At 43.0% G+C, this 24014-nt stretch overlaps 3 protein-coding genes across 3 annotated transcripts; all 3 read right to left on the bottom strand.

The window, feature by feature from the left end:
• Positions 1 to 98: 98 nt before the first annotated feature.
• Positions 99 to 7038, bottom strand: LOC144043398 (hsp90 co-chaperone Cdc37-like). Its single transcript, XM_077556998.1, has 8 exons — positions 6675 to 7038; positions 5823 to 6104; positions 3879 to 3984; positions 3674 to 3789; positions 1469 to 1591; positions 1198 to 1380; positions 1053 to 1124; positions 99 to 919 (listed from the first exon to the last, which is right to left on the bottom strand). Exons 1-8 carry the CDS (start codon positions 6780 to 6782, stop codon positions 779 to 781), a joined length of 1131 nt encoding a protein of 376 aa, XP_077413124.1. The 5' UTR covers positions 6783 to 7038; the 3' UTR covers positions 99 to 778.
• Positions 7039 to 7233: 195 nt separating this feature from the next.
• On the bottom strand, positions 7234 to 7823 carry cmc4 (C-x(9)-C motif containing 4 homolog (S. cerevisiae)). The gene is made up of 2 exons (XM_077556999.1): positions 7674 to 7823; positions 7234 to 7588 (listed from the first exon to the last, which is right to left on the bottom strand). Exons 1-2 carry the CDS (start codon positions 7729 to 7731, stop codon positions 7452 to 7454), a joined length of 195 nt encoding a protein of 64 aa, XP_077413125.1. The 5' UTR covers positions 7732 to 7823; the 3' UTR covers positions 7234 to 7451.
• A 134-nt stretch (positions 7824 to 7957) lies between these two features.
• Positions 7958 to 23172, bottom strand: LOC144042727 (vascular cell adhesion protein 1-like). The gene is made up of 9 exons (XM_077555634.1): positions 22793 to 23172; positions 21516 to 21788; positions 21102 to 21431; positions 20090 to 20341; positions 18748 to 18901; positions 12220 to 12374; positions 11131 to 11397; positions 9910 to 10242; positions 7958 to 8705 (listed from the first exon to the last, which is right to left on the bottom strand). Exons 1-9 carry the CDS (start codon positions 22830 to 22832, stop codon positions 8434 to 8436), a joined length of 2076 nt encoding a protein of 691 aa, XP_077411760.1. The 5' UTR covers positions 22833 to 23172; the 3' UTR covers positions 7958 to 8433.
• Positions 23173 to 24014: the final 842 nt, after the last annotated feature.

The following is a 24014-nucleotide window of genomic DNA, read 5'->3' as shown; positions in this document are numbered from 1 at the left end:
CACGAGCTTCTGATAAGCAGCATAGGCTTTATTGCTCGGCGATGGTGGATATTGGGTGATGTGCCACATACCCATAGTGTAGTAAATGAAGTGCTGTCTCCATGAATGAAAATGCTTTTATTGTTTGTGTGGGCTCTCTTTTTCCCATTCCGCTACGGGCTTGGCTATCGCAAGTACAAGTCGCAGTTGTCAAGGTGCCGCCCCTGGTCATCACGGTCATCGAAGCCAGGCTTGCCATTGGCCCAGCGGTTTCTAGAGATGCTCATGTCTATCTTCAAGCAGCTTCATTTGTTAATGTTACTTAAAAATCACCTGCGCAGGTCATAAAACAAACTCATTCATTGACGTTCAATTATTTTCTATGGGAAATTTAGTTTGTGATTTGGAAATGCTTTATAAAAAAACTAAACACTGGTCTCAAGAATTTGGGTAAACTGGTGGGACACAAAACCAGACTAGAGTGACTGCTGAAGTTATACATCTAAAGTCAAACAAACCAATGTGTTTGAAGGGAAAGTGAGAGTAAAAAATATTAGTCAAGTGTACAGAACACATTTTGTGTCCAAGTATTATGTCAAAGAAAAAGACCTCAAAAGACAAGCTGTGGTTATTTCCCAAGCATAATTCATCAATAATAAAGGACAGCAGATAAGCTCAATATGTGTGTCTAGCTCATTTTCTCACAAGGCAAGCTAGTTGCACACCTAATTGGGTTGCCGTGAGTTTGTAGCAGGTTACGTACAAGTACAAGTACATTCGCCAACGGTCTCCCTGTTGGTCAGTCCTTTTTGACTTCTTCCGGCTCTTCTTTAACATCCTCGTAAGTGACGTCTTCCTCTTTCTCGTCCCCGTCGTCCGGCTTGGAGTTGGGTACCCAAAGGCCGGAGTCGATGCAGCGCTTCATGTGCACCTTGGCCTCCTGAATCCCAGCCCCCCCACAAAAAAATGGATACAAAACAAATACAGCATGAGGAGTCCCTTCTTTCTAGCATGGGTGGACAGCTCAGGCACCATCACCTGGTCCAATCAGGTACAACCAAAAAGTCGCTTACCGTTGGATCCATCTTGCTAATAACATCTTGTAACATTTGGATATTCTTGTCGTCAAAGCATTTCTGCATCTCCTGCAGTTGTAAAGAAATAAATAAGTGTGAGGCATTTCAAAGTCAGACCTTCATAGAATGCTAAAGGACTGACCTGTGGCAGACTCTCGTACACATCAACAGGATCGAGTCCCCCTGGTCCTAAGCGCTTGTGTCGCTCTTCTTCCTCGTACTCCTTCATGGCTTTCTCGATGCGGATCTTGGCCCTGCCGCGTACGCGCCCCTTAAAAGACTCCAGCTCGTCGTTGAACGCGTCCTGATACTGTTGATCTGATGTCTGTGGAACAACAGAGTGCCAAAGATTTGTAATTTTTTTTTAGGGCCAAAAATTATTTTCAGTAGCAGCTTGAGGCACAGCAGCCCACCTTGATCTTGGCAAAAAACTGACGAAAGCATCCTCGGGGGTCCACCTTGAGGCTTTTTGCCAACTCCAGAATAAACTGCATGACGATGGTCTGATGAGCCACTTGCTCCATCAATGCATGTTTCTATTGAAAGGAGCCAAAACAGATGTGTTGTTCTTTAAAGGACATTTGTGTGTCGGTAAATACTGTAGCCATAATAAAAGTATTGCAATTTATCATGGTACAACAGTTTAGGATATCTGTTTCAGATTGAGGTTTGTTCCCCTGTCGGATTTTGCCAAAGTGCAAACCCTAAATTTGCTCACATTGGATGATTCTAATTAAAATGGACGACTTTCTGTTATCAATTTTGGGCATAGGTCCTTGAGACTTTTTCCATGTGTCCTAGTATAGACATTGCCAGTGAATTTACAATTGATTGGTAAAACAGGTGCCAGGGGCGATTGATTTTCTCAAACTTTTCAGGGGGCAACACATTTTACTGGGGGAAATGGATTCCACATACAATGGTGCCTTGGGATCAGGCTTGGGGAGTAACGGAATACATGTATCGCCGTTACGTAATCAGATTACTATTTTTTTTTATTTTTATGTAACTGTATTCTGTTACAGTTACATGAAAAAAACATTTAATCAGATTACAGGTACATTTATTAAAAATGGGGATTACTTAGAGGGATTACAATTTCTACGATGAGAGAGAGTGCAAAAGAGGGCGAGCGAGAGAGACAGTGTAAGAGAGAGACAGAGCGAGAGAGCGCGTGCACGCCCGCCCAAGTGGGACCGTTGCTATCAATCTATCTATCTATCTATCTATCTATCTATCTATCTATCTATCCATCCATCCATCCATCCATCCATCAAACTGCGAGGTGTGGTTGCTTTCTGTTCGAAAACAGCATATAGCATTCAATCAATCAATCAATAACCTACATGCTTTTTAATTAATTAAGGGGTTTTGTTATTTGTAGGCTGCCCGGGTCCCTATCACCCGCAAATAGCAAGGGCACATTGTATAGAATATATATAGTGGTGATATTTATTTTTATTTTGTCTTCATGCGCATACTCAATATTGGAGTAATCGAAAAGTAAGCGAGTTACATTACTTTGATATTATGGTACTTGGATGACGTTACTAACTACATTTTTTAACAGGTAACTTGTAACTGTAACGGATTACATTTTAAAAGTAACCCTCCCAACCCTGCGTGGGATACAAGTTAGCAAAATAAAAATGTTTTTAAAAAGGAAAAACAGCACTCTATAATACTGTACTTTATGCAAACAGAGTAATAATCAAATAGATGGTAAAGAAGCATATCAAAGCCATTTTGCATTGTTTGTCATCATTGAGCAAAGCTGACTTCCCAAAGGCAAAGCTTGTGGTTGTATCACTGGTGTAGGGCTGAAACCTCCAAAGTTACAATTTTGTAACTTTCATTTTTTCACAAATCTATAGCACTGGTCAGTCCACACGCATGGGATTTATCTATTATTGTTATTATTTTTAACAAATTATTGACCTTTTAAAGTGTTAAAATGTGCTCCTCTCCCTTCTCCTTATGCTCCCTGCTGCCTTTGTCTCGTGTTGTGTCTTAATTTATTACTCCATTTCTTCCAAAAATCTAACCCTGGATTTGGACAGCAGGTCTCTCGACATAATTGACAAAAAAAAGAAGAGCTGGTAGACGGGAGTCGGTTTGTCCCAAGGGGACGATTGCGGCTACATGCACCTTGGATTCCTGGAACTAATGGAAGATGGTGTGCCTATCTATCCTGTCCATTGTGGAAGACATCTATGATATTGGAATTCTGATAACAGTTATCCTGCTGCTGTAGTTGGCAGTTTCCTGATTTATTGTAAAAAAAAGTCAGCCAACGGGAGCAGCTCTATTGGAAGTTAACAAGTTTCCAGTCTTCTGGATTCTCTCTTGTGACACTGCGCAAATGGTAAATAAATAACGCGGAGAAAATGGCGTTTCATCTTGTAAAATTGTTAAATTAAACTCATTACTGCAAAGTAGCGACAAATGAATTGATACACCACCTGTATGGGCTATATTGACTGATTGCTTAACATCATAATGCTTATTAGAAAGCTAAACATTCCCTTTGATGTGCAAACATTTCCAGGCATATATCGCCAACCATCCATCCATAACATATAAATATAGCCGAGTTTAAAAAAACGAGAGCGTATTACCTCCTCCACTTCAAGGTCAATGCACATAATGACCAGATAGTTGGCCGTCTCCTCGCACACCAGATGAGGGTTGTCAGACAAGTACTTCTGGCTGTCATCCCAGCGCCGTAGCATGCCTGAGGGGGAAGACAACACGGCGGGAGGATTTAGCACACCTCTCAGCGGGAAGTACGCGACCAGCGGCGAGGCCGACGCCAATCCTCACCAAAGTGTTTGATTTGCTTCTCATGTTGCTCCACAAAGGTCTTGTGCTTCTTCTCTTTGTCCTCTTCAGACTCTTCTACCACTTCGGGTTTGAGGTTGACAACACTCTGCAAAAACAGACCCAGAAATATTTCAGGAAACCACAAACGTTTGGTTTTGAGAACTTGATCAGCCACTGGTAAAAATTTCCAGTGAAAAGATGCATCACACTATTGCGTTATTTGAAGAAGCACAGATGAGGTCTAATTCAAGCACTCTTACAGGCACAGTACACAGAGATGTAATTTTGTATTACATCGCCAAAAAGTGCTTTATTAATAATACTAATTTTAATCAAAATGGGCGATTTTTTATTTTATTTTATTTTTTTTAGTAGAGCTGGCCACAAGTTGGCCAACGACCAGAGTTTTGGTGATTTTGCCTTCATACACCACTACAATAGATTTTAAGTAAAACAATCAACATTTAATTGAGGACGCATAATTGTCCACAGCTGTAAATGTGAACAATTGTTTGTCTATATGTGCCTAGCATTTGATGACAAAAGTCAGCTGGGATAGGTGACCGTAATGAGAACAAGCACAATAGAAAAAAGATGGTTGAATGTAATTACAGCCTATTTTATCACCATTTCCCGGGTTCAAAAGTATTTTAACTTTGAGATATTCGCCACAAAATGACTGTCACTCATAAACATAAATGTCGCTTTTTGTGAGAACTAACTTAAATTAAAAGTTCAACGACGACACTTCAATTGTTTTGTTGTTGTTGTGCTTAAGACTTATGCTACGGAGCTCTCTCCAATATTTCATTCCCTCTTCTGCCAGTCTTACCGGACTGCCATTATACCCATGCCATGGAAAACCGCCACCATAATCCCTGCACAATAACCCTCACTAATCACTTGGACTCCCAGGGTAACTTTGCCAGGATCCTCTTTTGGGCTACAGTTCCGGCCTCAACACGCTACAGAAACACCTACTGATGGAGAAACAACGTCACTTCAATACCATCTGAGCCACCTCATCCACAACTTCCTTAACAGAATGCAATTAGTAAGGGTGGGTAATACAATTAAATTAAGGAGGGCTCGCCTTGGGAAAAGCCTGATCTTTGCTGTTCTTGCAGCCCTGAACAGCTAGCCTGCCAGTCTGATATTGCTTCATCTTTGTCTTATGTGGTTTATTGTTGTCAACTGTTTTTTTTTTTTTTTGTCTAAGGTGCAATAATGTCCCCTCTGTAAACAGTCAGCGAAGATTAATTTCCCTACGGGAACCAATGAATCTAATCTAACCTTTTGATGAGATCCAAATGATAAAAACCAAGATACCTATGTGTGATTTTTACTTCACTATCTAACAAGTCAAGACATCTTTATTTATATAAAGGGACTATTTAGTTGGTCAACGAGCTTCTGTGAAAGAAAATGTAACAATTTCCAGCTTTTTTTGCCCCCAAAGTCAATCACTCATATTAACCACAAATGAAGAAACGTGCAGCAGCAGCAGCTAAATGACTTATTTTAACATGTTCACGAATAAAATAAACGTGTCATTAGTGAATTGTCAGGCCAGAGTATAATATCAAAGATAATCCATTTGGATTAAATTCACATTTATTAAAGGATAAAATGTTTGATACTTCATATGCATTTTACTTTAAATAAATATTGCTTCAAAATTCTGTCGGTGACACTGAGCCGGCCGGAGGGGTAGAACATGCAGCTGAAAAATCAAACGTGCCTTGTATGCTATGTATAGTTATATCAATGACTGTTGAATGAATGTTACAGTGGTTTACATTATTAATAAATACAAATTTTAAGAATAAAACCTCTGCTTCGTTGGTCTTTGTAGTGGACAACAAAGCATTTTTTTGACGTGGCCCTTAATGTAAAAGGTTTGAGAACCACTGCAGTACATGTATTGGCCAAGGGTTGCCCCACCTTGCTGAAGCCTTCTTTGCTGAGCGTGTCCACGTTCCATGGCATCTTCTTCTCTTCCCGGGAGTGATCTTCAAGCTTCCTCTCCCAGTCGCGCTGCTCCTTCTTCAGTTTCTTCTCCTCCACCTGCGCTTTGCTCAGGTCAGGCTTGCTTTCGTCCGTTGTCGACAGGCTCAGCTCCTGGATTTTCTTTTGTGCTTCTGATATCTTGCGGCGGCACTCCGTGAGTCCCTTGTTTAGGTCTTTTGTTTTTTGCTGGAATTCGTCCATTCGCTCCACACGGGCCTGGAAATGACACGTTCACTGTTGGCTTCAGGCTGGATTTACTACTTGTTAGTGACATTGTAAATCTGAGGCATAAGTAGCAGCATAATGAGAAAACACCTTGAATTAGACAAGAACAAAAACAACATTTTTAATGACAGTGGCCAGTGAAATAAAGACGAGATTACCTTGTGCATGTAGTTTGTATCAACATATTTTGTGTCAAATGAAATGCTAATAGAAAAACCCATCCACATATAAATAAATAAATAAATAAAATAAATAATGGTATCAAATCTGAATTTTGTCATGTGTTTTTGCTGCATTTACTGATATGAGAGTGCCATACCATGGCCCCATCTAGTAATTTTAAGATGTCTAATACTGCATAGTGATATACATCTCTGGCAGAGTCAAACAAGACTGATCTTTGTCTGTTCACATTATAGCGATTATACTCTTGTGTGCTGAATTAATTCTCATCAAGTAGCACTTCATGGATTGCAAAAATCCTCGCGACCTCACTAAAAGCCTAACTACTGATCTATTACTATTATTCCTTCACTGTCGTATCCTGGCATCAATTTGTACCTGGTGTCTCCACCTGAAGAGACTCGGTGTGTCGATGTTTGGGTGGGTGTCATCTTCGTCGTCCGACACCTCAATGTGGTCCCACACGCTGTAGTCTATTCCGGACATGTTTGAAGAATGTCAAAGCAGGTAGCGTTAGCTTTGAAGGGCTAGTGGGTTCCCGTTGAAACAGCGAAGGTCTGACGAATCTAAGTTGAACTGATAAGCATAAATCGAGGAAGATGCTAAACTCTGAAGCACGTTGGATTGCAAAGAGCCGTCGTTTTTGCCTCAACTAAATAGACAATTTAAAATACTAAGAAAAAGCTAACGTTAGCCTGCCTAGAATTTCTAGAAAGTACTGCTGTTCATTTCCCGTGTACGTCGTACGTCTTTACGTCACATCATGGCGCCCTTACGTGTTTAGCTCCTCCCTTTCATGAAACCCCCGCCGAGATTTGTATTTTACAATACAGCAATTCAGTGTTTTCTTAATAGCATAAAACATAAACAAGCTAAGATGGTAAATTATCGCAATGTAATAATTCATCTCATGGCTGCCCTTTGGTTCTGTTATACGTTGTGCGTCTGACGTCGCGAGACGAGTTGGGTTGCTCCTCCCCTTAAAAAGGAAGATCACGTCTAGTCTGTATAACATGTAATCGATTAATCTCATAATATGAATAAATCACATTGTAAACGATTATCTAATATATTAATATTTTATTGAATAAACCATAATCCAACCAATCATGCTTCCAGCCGTTGGTCCACATAAACAAGACATCAAGGTGGAGGCTACGTGCTGGGTTTCCTCTCCGTGTGTTCGGGGTCTTTAAAACCAGAGCAGCAGAGGGAGTTTGCGCCATGTATCCGGCAGCATCGCCGCATGTCCTCGATCACATCCGTGCACAAGCTCTCCACATACTTGTTAGCTGCCCGAATGGAACCAAGTTAGCATTGTGCACACGTCGTTTGGAAACATGTCGTTTATAAAGACGCATTTCGATCGCGATATACCTTGTAAACATGCCTGGATGGCACAAGCGTGCTTTTTGCAAGGGTCTTTTGCTGGCATTGCTGAGAGGAAACGTCTTCCGCATTCGCCTGTAATGTTTTGATCACGTGACGCACAGCGAGCCAATGGAGTTTCTTAGAAGTGTCACAGCGACATCGGTTGACTATTGATGGTATGGCAGTGTAGCAAGTTATTCGAGAGACATCGTCATAACACTTTTCGTTTTACTGTTTTATTGAACTTAATTTATTTACATGACATTCAACCAATTTATGTATTATATTATACATACTGTACAGTGAATGGTTGTAAAATTCTGCAAAGAAAGCATATAATCTTTGCTTCTATTTTATTTTTAAATAAAATGTGTTTTCTCCAAAGACTGACACATTTGTTTATTCATTCTAAATGATTACAATGACAATATTTTTTTATTTTCCAGAAATTGTACAAATTGTAAGGATCCTAATTTGTGCCAATCGGTGGACTGCCCCAGTGACAAGCCATTTGACTATTGAAGGTAAAAATTTAGCACTTTTTTAGAAAATGGATGGATGGATAAATCCACATGTTGAATTTCAGATTTATAGATGCAACTGTGCAGACTGTTGTGGTAATGGAACATATCATGGCTAAGGACATCAGCAACTATTTGATGAAATATGCTAACTGTACTGCACTACACATCTATCTATATTAAAAATATTCAGGACAAATTTAGCATAAATACTGAATGCGTTCTAAAAATGTCTGGTGGTTGGTTCACACCTTCTGTCTACCTTTGCTCTTGGCTTTGACAGTGAACTGCTTGCTCTTTTTCCCTAGCGCATTGGAGGCGGTGCAGGTGTAGGTTCCGGGCAGCAGCGAGGAGGAGGTAAGCACGGCTTCTTGGTCGTTCTCCTTTTTTTGCTCCAGCTCAGGTTGCCAACTGTAGACAGGTGCCGGGTTCCCTGCAGCGGTGCAGTTTAATGTTGTATCACCACCTTCTGGCACCTCCACGCTTTCTGCCTCGGCACTTTGGAACGTCGGAGGAACTACAATGGGGGGGAATAATATGCATCAAATGTTTGAGAGGAGGCCATATTATGGAAAATTGAATGAATGTTAAATTAAAACAAAAAAAAACTTCCAAGTGAATGTTTAGCTATCTGCCTATTTCTGAAAATGTGTCCATGAGGGATCTGTTCTGCACTTTAACTAAATTACGGCCATGGATATTTATGTTTGTCAACTAGAAGTATTAAATTTACTCTTCTGTTTGACATGTTACTTTTCACAAAAAGCCTGCCCCCCCCTTTTTTTTTTATATCAGAAACCAATGTTTTTGGTAAAACCAACCCATGCTCTACTACTGATTACTGAAGAACAGAAAAGGCTAGTAATTATTATTTTTTGGGCTGAAATATTTTTTCTTTTGGTAGGTTCTGTGTTATTGTCATAGAACATACTTTGCTTTGGGTCTTGACAGATTAGCCAAAATGCTTTAAAATGACTGGAAATATAGGGAAATCTGCTTTGAAAACATCTAGTAGTGATTTAAATAAAATAAAAAATACAAAATACAATATAGTAATAATGAATTGTAAAAACAGAGAAATGCTAAATTAATCAAATACAAACAAGTCAAAACATTAATTATGAACACACCGTACAATTAAAAACAAAACATAACAAAGGGAATTTAAAATGAATAAATAAATCTGCACTCATTTTACACGATAACCATCTCCTGAGTTTCTTCACCCATGACTAGCCCGGCTGGGTGAAGATCAACATTAATTTTAAGCAACAGCTAGTTCCCGTTTCCTGGACGACAATGTCTGAAACACAACATGCAGTGACACTATCATGTAGAAACCCTCACATGGCCCATGAGGGTAAGCAGAGCTGCAATGATGGTTTTTTTTGCGGTTCACAGATTGGCCTTAGCTAAGAGTGTGATACTGTTAGTTAGTGCTGGTAACACGAATCGGCACAGCAATTTATGAGGCAAGATGAGGGCTGGCTGGTTCAATTGCTGGACACAGAACCGCCCCCTTAAAAGAGACTAATTTCATCAAAGCAAGAAATAGGGCGTACAGATTGTGTGAAAATAGTTTATCTTTGGGTTATTTTGACGTAAGCCTGTCACTGATATGTTATTAAAACACTTTTTAACAGGGGGGGCGTAATACTGATGAGAATTAGATGCTAGGCCAGAAGTACCCCCCACTGCTATTTTAGAGGATTTCAACTCACAGTACACAGATGCTCTCAGCGACTCAGAGGTAACAGTTGGGAGCGGTTGCGGTCCCTCCGGTCCGAGTTCCAGCTCGGCCACGCAGCTGTACAGAGCACCGTTGTCGGCCTCGGAGGGCGTGATGACGAGGATGGAGGAGACTTGCACCGGCGAGGGAGAAGTCAGGTCAGTAAAGGAGCGGTTGTACACCTCGCTGTGCCCCCTGTACCACTTTAAGTTGAGGTACTGAACGGGAGCGACGTTTTGGACTTCACACAGCAGCTGGTACTCCTTTCCTGCCACCATTGGTCCGGTATGATTAGCCACTGTGATAGTGACGCTGTCTGGGCTTTCTGTGAGAGAAAAAACCCCACAAATTTAAAAAATGCTTAACTACAAATTTGTAAGTTAAAAACAAATAAACAATAACCACAATACATTTAATACAAATACATATGACAATAAATACTAAAATATATTCTGTACATTAAACTGAAAGCTAATAAACCAAGGGAAAAAGTAAAAGCAAATGATGAGAATATGACAAAATAAAACAATTACAAAAAATGAAAAAATAACCCATTGTAAAACAAGATGAAAACAGAATTAAACAATTTAAAAAATCTATAGAAAATGAATTATACAGATTTTAATAAAAAAAAATATTGTAAAAACTTACTTGAAAAACAAAAAAATTAAAACACATGGTAAAAATAAGAAAACTTTTGAACAAATAAATTGTAACATAATATGAATAAAATAAAACACCACAAAAATCAAACAGAACTTAAACAAATTAAAAATATACTAAATTACTCTATATTTACAATAATACATTAGAATAATAAGAAAAAATAAACAAATTGTAAAAACAAATACAGAAAGACAAAAAATATGAAATCATTACAAATATTAAACAATTAAATTGTAACAAAAAATACGGTGAGACAAAAACAAAATAAATAGGCATAATAATAAAACAAAAAAAGTGTAAATTCTTAAAATCATTTAAAAGAAAGGAAGAAGGAAAATGAATTGGTTAAACAAGAAATGAAATGATCTAAAAATAAATTTTCAAAAACAAATACAGTATAGGACCAAAACAAAATCGTAAAAAAACAAAAATAAATAAGAAAAAACAAATTTATAACATGAACATAAATAATCAATTGCAAACAAAAAAAATAATATTTAAAAAGTAAGTAAAAGCTGATCTATATGATATCAAGTGTTGATCTCACTGAAGAGGACGAGGTTGAGCTTCTCCTCGCACTGGCGCGGCGTGGTGAAGAACACCCCGTAGCAGATGGGCTCCTCGATCCAGTCGATGAGGCTGTCCACCTTCCATTGGACGCTCGGACCCTGCTGCGTGTGCGCGGCGCTGATGGCCGACTCCCAGCCCAGCACGCGCACCGGCCGGGTGGCCTCGCAAATCACCGACACCGGCTCCCCGAAACCTACCACCACCCTGGCGGGCTTGAGGATGAGGGAGCAGCCGTCACCTGAAACTGATACAAAAAGAAGTCAACTCAAATCCAAATAGCTCAGGGGGATTGTGACCTTTTTGTTACGTGTTTTGAATAAAAAAATATCGCTCTTGTAAAATATAGATATAAAAGCACAATAAAAATAGATTGTTGTGAAATGTAGCTAAGCCAAAAGTAACACACACAGGAGCCTGTTTATGTGTATGTGCTTTTAAAAAGGACGGGGCCTAGTGAGTGACATCAGAAGATCTGATCCATTCTCCTTGCAAGTGTTTTCGTTTTGTGTTGGTTTGTTTTACTATTTGTTATGTTCAATAAATGGCTGAAAGTGCATCAGTGTGTGGCTTTTTTTTTTATCTCCCCTCAATGCTCCTTAAGAGTGTATTCATTTTTGTTTTATGTTTTTTTAAAGTGTTTTGCTGTTTGCACTTGCAGCTTTAAAAACTTGTAAGATCGGCCACTTGTAAGTCAAGGTACCACTGTTTGGAGCTGTTTCTAACAAATACACCACTTGAGAGTGCTGTTTCTACATTGAGTGATTTAAAGGGGTCACGAGTTACAGCAAAATGTGCCAATAGGGTAAAAAAACACGAGTGCACAAGCTCCAGAGGAATTTCACAACATGCCCCCAAAAAAACACATTAAGCTATAGGGGGATTTTGTGTAGACAATTTATGCTGCAAAATGAAGAGTAATCACCTCAATGACTTATTTAAGGCTGCAAAGATGCAGATGAAGAATGCACATAACCTTACGTAATACATCAGTTGACATCAACAATCATTATCGACTACCGTGCCACTAAACCCCGAAGCTGTATAAAAGGATAAAACAGCATCCTACCTGAGCAAAACATGCACAGTGCCACAATCCACTGCAGAGGCGCCACATTGGCCATGTTCACTTGATGGCGAAGGAGCCCTGGATAAGAAAAAACCCAAGTTACACAAGCTTGGCAAACTCTGCAGGGAACAATGCTTGTTGGACACAAGGGCCCCCTTCATCCCAGCCGACTTCAGTGTGTGTGTGTGCGTGTGTGTGTGTGTGTGTGTGTAGCGGGGGTAGAGAAGAGAAAAATGGTGATTTGACAGGTGCAAGGAGATCCCCACTGCCTTGTCAAATTTTAGACATGAAGTTAATGTAGTTACAAAATGCTAGGCAGTCAAATCTTGAATTGAATATGATTATTTTCACTTATATGTGCGTTCATGGCCTGCCAGCTCAGCCCAGCCGGCGGGAGTGTTGCTGTTGTTTCCCAGGCTCACACTGTGATCAGAATGCTGCATGACTGCAGCGCCATTGGATGCTCTGTGGTGTATTTACACTGTGCGCAGCTGCAAAACACAACCCAACAAGAAAAAAATGCAATGAAATGAGGTTGGTATCAGTTCATTTATGTAAAATGGAAACAATGAAAACAAAGGAAGCATACAGTACAGTTATATTAAAAACAAAACAAAACAGATTTTTTTAAGTAGTGTACTACCCGACAAACTTTTTCTTCTGTGAGGGCCACATACAAAAAAAAAATTGAAGCATTCAAGGGCCAATTTGAAATGTTTTGAATAATCTAATAAAGACTGGTTTTATACAGTGGTACCTTGAGATACACGTTTGATTTGTCCCGTGACCACGCTTGCAACTCCAAACCAATTTTCTCCATTTTAAATGAGCAGGATAAACCTCGCCAGGCTGTTGTGGACGGGAGCGGAATGTAAAGAACGAGGCAAATGAGCAGACTTTACATTCACTTCATTAGTATGGCAGCCTCACAATGTGTGGGTGAATGAGAACAGCAGCGGGCCAAGAGGGGGCCGAAGAAGCAAAGTATAGTCTGGCACGGAAACAGTTAAAAACTAGCAAGTCAAATCTGTATTCTACTTAAAGGGGAAGTCTACCCAAAGATGTTCTTTACAATAATATGTTGTATGTGCCCCCACACTACTCTAAACAGAGTATTCTGAACAATGTTGCATGTATGGAATATGAATTAAGCAGCAAGATCCACCGCTTTTATCCATCGCATGGGACGGCCATTTTGCCACTTGCTGTCGACTGAAAATGATATCACAGTTGCCCAGGGCTCAGGTAACGACTAAACACGGCTAAGCTTAAAACAAACAAACAGGGGGAGCCGTGACTGTGATTGGTTGTTTCCTGAGCCCTGAGCAACTGTGATGTTATTCTCAGTCAACAGAAAGTATCAAAAGGGCTGCCCCAGAGATTTCCACCAATACGAACCACTTGTGGTTGGGACCAATCACAGAGCGACATTGTATATGGGGGCGGGATATGCAGCTGTGACGAAAACAAGAAGCGCCGAAGCCGTGGGAAGAAACAAACCAAACATGGCGACACCGGTGGACAAATGTGTGGATGCTGCAATTAATTCTGTTCTCGTTGAATTAGTCTCTTGTATCCGCATATCAACATTGCAAAACCAACAACATAAACTCAACGCCATGATATCAGCTAGTCACAACAGTCGCATGTCGGTGACGACATTTTCATCCTTTGCCATGATTGGTCAAAACCTAAGTTATGTAGTACACACGATTCTGCTTCGTCCAATCAGCTCAAAGTGTTGTACGGCATGCCTCGCCTTTCCCGAGCAAATCAACGCGGAGCAGTCCCAGACCGATATTGTGGAGCACTGCCTCGAGTGAAGCACAAAATTGCCAGGCTAAGATTTTGCTACTTAGCTTATATTCCACACACACAATAACCCCCTCCGTGAGTCATCACCTTATCGTGGTGGAGGGGTTTGTGTGTCCCAATGAGCCTGGGAGCTATGTTGTCCGGGGCTTCATGCCCCTGGTAGGGCCACCCAAGGCAAACAGGTCCTAGGTGAGGGACCAGACAAAGCATGGCTTGAACGACCCCAATGATGAACACAAACCTTGGATCTTCGTTTCCCTTGCCCGGACGCGGGTCACCGGGGCCCCCCTCTGGAGCTAGGCCTGGAGTGGGGCTCGAAGGTGAGCGTCTGGTGGCCGGGCCTATACCCATGGGGACCGGCCGGGCACAGCCCGAAAAGGCAACGTGGGTCCCCCTTCCCATGGGCTCACCACCGGTGGAAAGGGCCAAAGGGGTCGGGTGCGCAGTGAGTTGGGTGGCAGCCAAAGGCGGGGGCCTTGGCAGTCTGACCCCTGGCTACTGAAGCTAGCTCTGGGGACATGGAATGTCACCTCTCTGACAGGGAAGGAGCTCGAGCTGGTGTGCGAGGCTGAGAAGTTCCGACTAGATATAGTCGGACTCACCTCCACACACGGCTTGGGTTCTGGTACCAATCCTCTCGAGAGGGGCTGGACCCTCTTCCACTCTGGAGTTGCCCACGGTGAGAGGCACAGAGCAGGTGTGGGCATACTCATTGCCCCCAAACTAGCCGCCTGTACGTTGGGGTTTACCCCGGTGAATGAGAGGGTAGCCTCCCTCTGCCTTCGGGTGGGGGGACGGGTCATGACTGTTGTTTGTGCTTATGCACCGAACAGCAGCTCAGAGTACCCACCCTTTCTGGAGTCCTTGGAGGGTGTGCTGGAGAGCGCACCCCCTGGGGACTCCCTCGTTCTACTGGGGGACTTCAACGCTCACGTGGGTAATGACAGTGAGACCTGGAGGGGCGTGATTGGGAGGAATGCCCCCCCCCAATCGAAACCCGAGTGGTGTTTTGTTATTGGACTTCTGTGCTCGCCACGGACTGTCCATAACGAACACCATGTTCAAGCACAAGAGTGTCCATATGTGCACCTGGCACCAGGACACCCTAGGCCGTAGTTCGATGATCGACTTTGTAGTCGTGTCATCGGACTTGCGGCCGTATGTGTTGGACACTCGGGTTAAGAGAGGGGCGGAGCTGTCAACTGATCACCACCTGGTGGTGTGTTGGCTCCGATGGCGGGGTAAGATGCCGGTCCGACCAGGCAGGCCCAAACGTACTGTGAGGGTCTGCTGGGAACGTCTGGCAGAACCCCCTGTCAGAAAGAGTTTCAACGCCCATCTCCGGCAGAGCTTCTCCATTGGGAGGCGGGGGACATTTAGTCCGAGTGGACCATGTTCCGCGCTTCAATTGTTGAGGCGGCCGATCGGAGCTGTGGCCGTAAGGTGGTTGGTGCCTGTCGTGGCGGCAATCCTCGAACCCGCTGGTGGACACCAGCGGCAAGGGATGCTGTCAAGCTGAAGAAGGAGTCCTATCGGGCCTTTTTGGCCTGTGGGACTCCGGAGGCTGCTGACGGGTACCGGCTGGCCAAGCGGAATGCGGCTTTGGCGGTCGCTGAGGCAAAAACTCGGACATGGGAGGAGTTCGGTGAGGCCATGGAAAATGACTTCCGGACGGCTTCGAGGAAATTCTGGTCCACCATCCGGCGTCTCAGGAGAGGAAAGCAGTGCACCGTTAACACTGTGTATAGTGGAGACGGGGTGCTGTTGACCTCGACTCGGGACGTCGTGAGCCGGTGGGGAGAGTACTTCGAAGACCTCCTCAATTCCACCAACACGCCTTCCTTTGAGGAAGCAGGGTCTGGGGACTCTGAGGTGGGCTCCCCTATCTCTGGGGTCGAAGTCGCCGAGGTGGTTGGAAAGCTTCTCGGTGGCAGGGCCTCGGGGGTGGATGAGATCCACCCGGAGTTCCTAAAGGCTCTGGATGTTGTGGGGCTGTCGTGGTTGACACATCTCTGCAGGATCGCGTGGACATCGGGGACGGTGCCTCTGGATTGGCAGATCGGGGTGGTGGTTCCCCTTTTTAAGAAGGGGGACCGGAGGGTGTGTTCCAACTTTAGAGGGATCACACTCCTCAGCCTCCCAGGTAAGGTCTATTCAGGGGTGCTGGAGAGGGGGGTCCGTCGGGAGGTCGAATCTCGGATCCAGGAGGAGCAGTGTGGTTTTCGTCCCGGCCGTGGAACAGTGGACCAGCTCTACACCCTCAGCAGGGTCCTCGAGGGTGCGTGGGAATTCGCCCAACCAGTCCACATGTGCTTTGTGGACTTGGAGAAGGCGTTTGACCGTGTCCCTCGGGGAGTTCTGTGGGGGGTGCTTCGGGAGTATGGGTTACCGAGCCCCCTGATACGGGCTATTCGGTCCCTGTACGACCGATGTCAGAGTCTGGTCCACATTGCCGGCAGTAAGTCGAATTTGTTTCCTGTGAGGGTTGGACTCCGCCAAGGTTGCCCTTTGTCACCGATTCTGTTCATAACTTTTATGGACAGAATTTCTAGGCGTAGCCGAGGCGTTGAGGGGGTCCGGTTTGGTGGCCTCAGCATTGCATCTCTGCTTTTTGCAGATGATGTGGTGCTGTTGACTTCTTCAAGCCGTGACCTCCAGCTCTCACTGGAGCGGTTCGCAGCCGAGTGTGAAGCGGTTAGGATGAGGATCAGCACCTCCAAATCCGAGACCATGGTCCTCAGTCGGAAAAGGGTGGAGTGCCCTCTCCGGGTTGGGGAGGAGGTCCTGCCCCAAGTGGAGGAGTTCAAGTATCTTGGGGTCTTGTTCACGAGTGAGGGTAGGTTAGAGCGGGAGATCGACAGGCGGATCGGTGCAGCGTCTGTAGTGATGCGGACGCTGTATCGGTCCGTTGTGGTGAAGAAGGAGCTGAGCCGAAAGGCAAAGCTCTCGATTTACCGGTCGATCTACGTTCCTTCCCTCACCTATGGTCACGAGCTGTGGGTCGTTACCGAAAGAACAAGATCCCGGATACAAGCGGCCGAAATGAGTTTCCTCCGCAGGGTAGCCGGGCTCTCCCTTAGAGATAGGGTGAGAAGCTCGGTCATCCGAGATGGACTCAGCGTCGAGTCGCTGCTCCTCCACGTTGAGAGGAACCAGTTGAGGTGGCTTGGGCATCTGGTTCGGATGCCTCCTGGACGCCTCCAGTGTTCCGGGCATGTCCTACCGGCAGGAGGCCCCGGGGACGACCCAGGACACGCCGGAGAGACTATGTCTCTCGGCTGTCCTGGGAACGCCTTGGGGTCCCGTCGGATGAGCTGGCTGAAGTGGCTGGGGAGAGGGAAGTCTGGGCTTCCCTGCTAAAGCTGCTGCCCCCGCGACCCGACCCCGGATAAGCGGAAGAAGACGGACGGACGGACGGACACAATAACATTTAACATTATTAGCTGTCACACACGTGCAATATATATAAATATATATTCACTGAATGATAAAACTCAAATAAGGTAAAACTACTCACCCTTTTAAGACACCACGCAATAGAGACAGAGGCAAACAGGAAGCATTCAGTGCACTACTGTAACCTAGTGGACTTTTTGGGTACTGCAGAGTTAAATAATCTGATCTGAGTAATATTTAACATTAACATCATTACTTTAAAATAAAGTGAAGCTATTGTGTAAAAAAAAAGTACGGTAAAAAAAAACTAAAATAAAAAGCAAAAACTACTCAACTTTTGAAGACAATGACATTTAGAGCAATACTATATATAGCATATGCCATTTTTTAAGTATTGCAGGGATTGATAAAAATGATATTTTTACTGTAAGTGACATAATAAAGGGGACAGAGTATGAAATATTCTGAGTGTTTTGTAATTTGAGGGAGCTCTCACACAAGACACATTGCTTGTTTGCCTTTATGTCGCCCAAATACAGTAAGTGTTTAAACCCATCACAAATGAACCGCGCATATTGATGTTCACGGATCGGTTCGTTAGAAACATCAGACATACAGTTATGATACCAGACATTTTGTAATTTGGGCTTTCATGGCACATTAAATATAAAGGAAAAAGACCAAATGCTTTTTAATAAAAAAAAAAAAGTGAGATCAGAACATACATATTTTATTTTGTTTTTCTTGCATGCTATCACATTTTTGAAGAGTGTGAAATTGATCGAAGCATTTGGCTTCATATTTTTATATCCGACTCCAGAGGAGTCAGTGCCTCACAAGTCCTGATCCTCACCGCACGTCACTGGCTTGCAGTGCATAAATAAATACTATTTCACAGAAGGGGACGAGAACTTATGCAAATCATCCAGTGATTAAAATAGCTTCACAGGCATATAAAAGGAGCAAACACAAATAGAAAATACACCACGCAAAATACAAACAATTACGGCGCACATACTGCAAAACCAGCAGCTATACTGTGTACAGCTGCACCTTAAAATGTGGACGTGCAATTTGGAATCCATAAATCGTTGTTAAGTAGCAAACAATGGACTTGACTTGCTCTCTTAGCAGCCGGTTTACTACTCTTATGCAAATTAGCTAAAAATAGGCATTTGTATCTAAGTACAGACACATTCGGTACCTACACAACTCAGTCAAGCAAGTGGTGAAACAACAGCGCATGCAGAGACACACTTTCATTGTGAAATTGTAGTTGGAGAAATGTATGGGGGGGGGGGGGGGTCAAACAAGGCTCATACAGGACCTGACGTAGTGCGTCCAGGAAGATAGCTGCCCTTGTTGCAAGAAAATGTCCCTTGGGGAGTGACAAAAAAAAGCCCCAGAATGCCGAGCACGACTGCCAGGGCCACAAACACTCCGAGAACTGCCGTCAAGGTTGTTCGAGTCCCTGCGGGAGACGGGAGTTTTTGTTATTGTCTGGTCAAGAATTCTCACTCTGCGACGGTGTGGTCCCATAAATTTTCTGTCTGAGACACACCCCGCATGCCACAACGAGCATGATGATAAAAAACACAGCAATTGCAATCCCAGCAGTGGTCCCGGAGCGACTACCTGATGAGGGAGGAAAACAGCAATAACCAGGTGAAAGTTACACAACATTGAGCCAGACTGGAAGGTGAATATTAGGGCCCGACCGATATGGAATGAAATGCCGATTCCGGGGGCAGGGGGTTGTTAACTGATCAATTGCCCGAATCGCCTGTTTTTGTCCCTTACTGCTTACTAGGGGTGTGCCAAAAAAATCTATTCTCATGAGAATCGCGATTCTCATTTAGTACGATTCAGAATCGATTTTAAATGTCCCAAAATCGATTATATTTAAATTATGTTATGCTGTCTTGCCTTTGTGTGTGCCTTTATTTGGAGCGCTGTTCATGTTGTACCCAATTTGGCCACTAAGGAGCAGTGTGGTTCCACACTGTTAAGTTGTAGCCACATTAGAGTAGAAGGAAAAAGTCATGATCAAGTTATTACAATAAAAGTTGTTTTTTTGTGGAGTGGAGCCGTTCTTTTATAAATGTGCCGCGAATAGCGTGCTAATTAGCATTAGCAAGTCAGACTGGAGTAGATCATTACAATTCCTTGCACATGTATAGATTGAAGCAAAAAACATTGTCAATCTAATCATTCTTAATCGAAAATCGCTTCTGAATCGGATCACAGACCCAGAAATCTGAATCGAATCGAATCGGGAGACATTAAAAGATTCCCACCCCTACTGCTTACAACAACAATAACATGAATTACGCGCAAAAAACTTTTTATTTGCTTTTCATTTGCTTACTTTTCAAAAGATAATTTTTGCATGATGTCCTTTGACGTTCAATCACATTTCTTCTACTCCATTATTTCTTTTGCCATGAAGTGATGACTGCAGACACCTTTCTAAAGGCCTCGTTGCATGTAAAAAAAAAACATGTCCCCTTTTACAGAGTTGCAATTGCGTGTACAGAAGGAGGAGCCAATGTCAAATGCCATGCAACTTTTTCACTTCTTGCCCATACCTAATGAAAAGCATTAAAGTCTAATATTACAAAATTCGATCAGGCCCTAGTGAAGATGCTGAAGAGCTTACTTGCAGCTTGGGTGACTGTGAAACGTTTGGTGGCGGTCCCCTCAGAATTAACGGCGGTGCACTCATAAGTGCCTGGATGCTTGAAAGAAGAGTCGAAAATAGCTTGCGTTCCATTTGGCACTTGGGATGTGTAAGGAATCTTCCAGCTGTATTCCGGCGCTGGGTTCCCTGAGGCGCTGCAATTTAAACTCATTCGGCTGCCAACGGGAAGTGTCACTGCCTCATCCTTTGGTTGGATGAAGGTCGGCGGGTCTGTTGATACAAGATTACATTTACAGTTCCAGACGATATCCATTCTCAGCACACGTTAGCCCTGATTAGCTCCTATCTTGTCCTCTCCTTACAGTATATAGCACTGCCTGGCTCACTGCTAAAATACTGTCTCGTCTTGTACAATTTGCTCAAGTCCTGTGACTGTCCTATTTGCTACTTTACCCATTCAATTTTCTCCTGTCCTGTCTATTCCTATTTGCTAGCTCCTGCATCCTGCACACTACGCCCATCTGTCTCGTCCTGTTCTCGTTGCAACCGGTTGCAACCCTTCCTCATACGGCGTACCACTGCCTGGCTGACTGCTCCTGTCCTGACCCATTTGCTCTTGTCCTTTGTGCTTCTGCCCTGTCCTATTTACTACTTTCCACATCCGATGTGCTTCCGTCCTGTCTAATCCTGTCCTGTTTGCTACTTGCCACATCTTAGATGCTTGTGTCCTGTTCTATATGCTCCTGTCTTGTACTAATTGCTTCTTTTCTTTTTTTATTCTATGCTCCAGCTTTGCCTTGTTCTGTCCTATTTGCTACTTGCTGCCTCCTTTTTACACAGGGTGTAGGACTGCCTAGCCCTCAAATCCTGTCCTGCTGTCCTGTCCTATTTACTCTTGTCCTAAATGCTCTCATCCTGTCCATTATTCGCCACATCCCTTCTCACGGGGCGTAGCACTGCATGGGACACTGCTCTTGTCCTGTCCTTTCCTTTTCTAGTTACTATCCTTCCTCACTATTTGTAGACTTACAATGCACAATCAGCTCGAGTGGCTCCGACGATATCTCTGGAAGATTTGGCCCCAATGGACCAAAGTCCATCCTTGCCACACAGCGGAAATGCTCTCCGTTATACTCTCTCTTGGCTAACATTGCGATGCGAAGCGATCTGGAAACTGGCTCATCAATGGGAATATCGTAGAACCACACTTTGTCCATGCGCTCATTGCGATAGAGCAATTCCAAAGAGACATTTTGTATTGGCGCAACCTGAATGACATCACACAGCATTACAAAGATGTCCCACTCCTTGAAGGGGCCAACATGATCTTCCAACGATATGGTCACATTGTCCGCCATTTCTGCAAGCAGAAGTGACAAAGTGAGGCACACAGGGACGTTGACGTCGAGCTGGTGAAGGATCATCACGTCCACATAAAACTTACTGTAGGCGGTGACGGGTAACACCTTCGTACACTGAGAACCGTTGAGATTGACAAAGCAGATGGGACGCACACGCCAATATTGCAACGAATCTATTTGCAATGTGAGGTTGGTCACGCCCTTCACCAGTCCTGTTCCTCCGTATGGCGACTCCCAGCCCATTCCCTTTGCTTGATCGGATAACGACTTGCATACCGCCGAGACGGGGCCGCCGAAAGGCACCACCACACGGGCAGGACTCATTTCCAGTGGACAGGAGGTGTTCGCAGCCTTTGCTGGAAGAATACACACGCACAATGTGATCAAACGTAATAGTTCAATGCATTGTAAAAATGAAGAACTACACTTTTTCTCTCATCTTCTGCGTATCTTAGCAGTGGTGGTGGGAAATAACAAAGCTATCTTTATTACTGTGTACATAAGTAAAATTTTCAGGTATCTGTGCTTTAGTAAGTACAGTAGGTGATAAAATCATTGCGAATGTGTAGCCCTTTCTGGTGTGCACAACAGGGTTATAATAGTTTAGGGTTTTAGTTTATATTTTGTTTTGAGCTTTGTTTTTAAATCTACTGTAGTTAGTTTTCCTTCGTTCTAGTCTCACCACAGTTTTATAAACTTTTCCTTTCATTTTAGCTGAAACTCTTCTATCTCACGTGACACTTTTCTTCACCCGTTCCAGCCTGCCTGCACACGCTTCTTCACTTCTTTTCCATTGCTCTCCATTGCTCTGGACTGTTGACCCTAAATACTTAAACTCCTCCATCTTCTTGGTCTCTTCTCCCTGTAACCTCACTCTTCCACTTGATAATTGATCATTACTATATATAAAAACTATAATTTTAGTTTTCGTTAGTTTTAACATAAAATATAGTTTACATACGTACATACATACATAACCTGTGTGTCCACCTGTTGCCATTCACACGCTTTTGAGCAAATGAGAGTAAGTTAAGACAATTATCACTTCAGTGTATATTATTTTTTTGACATTGTTTGTTTCTGATGAAAAACACTGCATATGCCTTGGCTGGATAAATGGTTGGAAAACACCCTAAGGTGGGCGTGTACTTTAAACTTTAAATCACACACGGTTGGTGACCACGAGTGCCACTACTGTTTTAACACACACAAAGTATTTCATAGATAGTATGGATGCTTACACCGGTATTCCGTGCTCACAGCTCACAAAAACTTCATAAAACAAGCAAGCATTTACGAAGCGGCTAAACTACGCTAACACGTGAATAAATACACAGGAAGGGGGAGAAATAACTCTTACCTGCATACGTTACTAAGCAGCTGAACAAGATGAAAATCATCGTCAATGCCACAAAACAGAGACTATTAAGACTATATTCTGTTTTTGTTTTGTTGATGTTGATGTTTTTTAAAGATGGTAAAGGGGTTCCCTCGCCGTCGCAGGACAAAAAAAAAGCACCAAAATAAAACTAGAGCTGCGAGCTGCGTTCAAGAGTTGTTCAGTAATGATACAACGCCAGGAGTAATCGGTAAGTACAGCCCGTGCCACAACACGTCAATTCACGGTGCGTCAGTGTTAACATTTGCGCAAAATAATGTTTCGACAGATTAAAAAATCCGGCCAACTGCGTCATTGTGTCAACACGTCATGAGTGTACTAGCTCCTCTGCTGCTTTTCAGCACGGCATTCCTCCCGATGACTCTGAAAGCAGCACGGGAACGAGTTCAAGACCATGGGGATTCCCATTATCCAAAACACTTCTGGATCAAAAACATGGATTCTGATCATGTATTATAATAGTTATACGTCCAAGCACATTTTTATTGTTCTCTGTGTACCCCACATAGGGGAGAGTGGGATAAGTAGTAACAACTTTTACCTAAAGTGTCTTTTACGCAAGGGGATTACAGAAAACTCTCCAACTAAAATATGTTAAGGATGTTGCGCATCCCTGGGAGGAATCACTTTGCATTTTCAATAAACTGTTTGAGAAATATAGCTTTAGAATAAAAGTGGTTTTGTAGCACTGTTTGCCCCCAGTGCTTGTGCCATTAGTCAGAATTTAGTGGGGTAAATTGTGCCATTGACAACTGAAGTAAAAAAAGCACATTTTTAATCGAAAAAACGATAATGCTATATAACAGGAAGACAAATTCAATACAAAATTTGATTTGCAGGTTTCAGAGGCCTTTTCTTTCATTATTTTTCTTTTCCTGTTCCGCTTTTTGTTAGCCTTCCCTAACTCCATCTACTCAGGTGTGTCAGTCACAATTCTTTTTTTCACTTTCTTTTTTTTAACAATTCTGTTCTTTCTTTCTGTGGATTTTGGCAAGGGAAAAATAACTTCCGAAGACACATAACCCAAGTGAGCATAACAACCAGATTTGTCACTTGGTGAGTGGTCGGGAGGATAACTGAGCGTATTTTTTTCTTATCCCTGTTTTTTTTATGGCCATCTCCTTTCCAACCTGGAGTATGGTCTTCCCTTCTTTAACTGCTCTTTCCAATTCCTCAAGGTAAA

Source organism: Vanacampus margaritifer, chromosome 2, assembly GCF_051991255.1.
Source record: "Vanacampus margaritifer isolate UIUO_Vmar chromosome 2, RoL_Vmar_1.0, whole genome shotgun sequence".
NCBI lineage: Eukaryota > Metazoa > Chordata > Actinopteri > Syngnathiformes > Syngnathidae > Vanacampus > Vanacampus margaritifer.
The sequence above is the reverse complement of the archived record's forward strand: the minus strand, read 5'-3'. Positions and strand labels throughout refer to the sequence as shown.

What these genes read in the sequence shown, in the direction of transcription:
- LOC144043398 (XM_077556998.1), bottom strand. Translation starts at nt 6,782, where the DNA reads ATGTCCGGAATAGACTACAGCGTGTGGGACCACATTGAGGTGTCGGAC. An exon ending in TTGACCTTGAAGTGGAGGAG is followed by an intron (nt 1,592 to 3,673) that starts GTAATACGCTCT and finishes TCCTTTCAATAG; the next exon opens with AAACATGCATTGATGGAGCA. An exon ending in TGTACGAGAGTCTGCCACAG is followed by an intron (nt 1,125 to 1,197) that starts GTCAGTCCTTTA and finishes TTACAACTGCAG; the next exon opens with GAGATGCAGAAATGCTTTGA.
- cmc4 (XM_077556999.1), bottom strand. Translation starts at nt 7,731, where the DNA reads ATGCCAGCAAAAGACCCTTGCAAAAAGCACGCTTGTGCCATCCAGGCA. An exon ending in CATCCAGGCATGTTTACAAG is followed by an intron (nt 7,589 to 7,673) that starts GTATATCGCGAT and finishes CCATTCGGGCAG; the next exon opens with CTAACAAGTATGTGGAGAGC.
- LOC144042727 (XM_077555634.1), bottom strand. Translation starts at nt 22,832, where the DNA reads ATGATTTTCATCTTGTTCAGCTGCTTAGTAACGTATGCAG. An exon ending in CTGCTTAGTAACGTATGCAG is followed by an intron (nt 21,789 to 22,792) that starts GTAAGAGTTATT and finishes GTATTCTTCCAG; the next exon opens with CAAAGGCTGCGAACACCTCC. An exon ending in ACTACGTCAGGTCCTGTATG is followed by an intron (nt 12,375 to 18,747) that starts AGCCTTGTTTGA and finishes GCTGGGATGAAG; the next exon opens with GGGGCCCTTGTGTCCAACAA.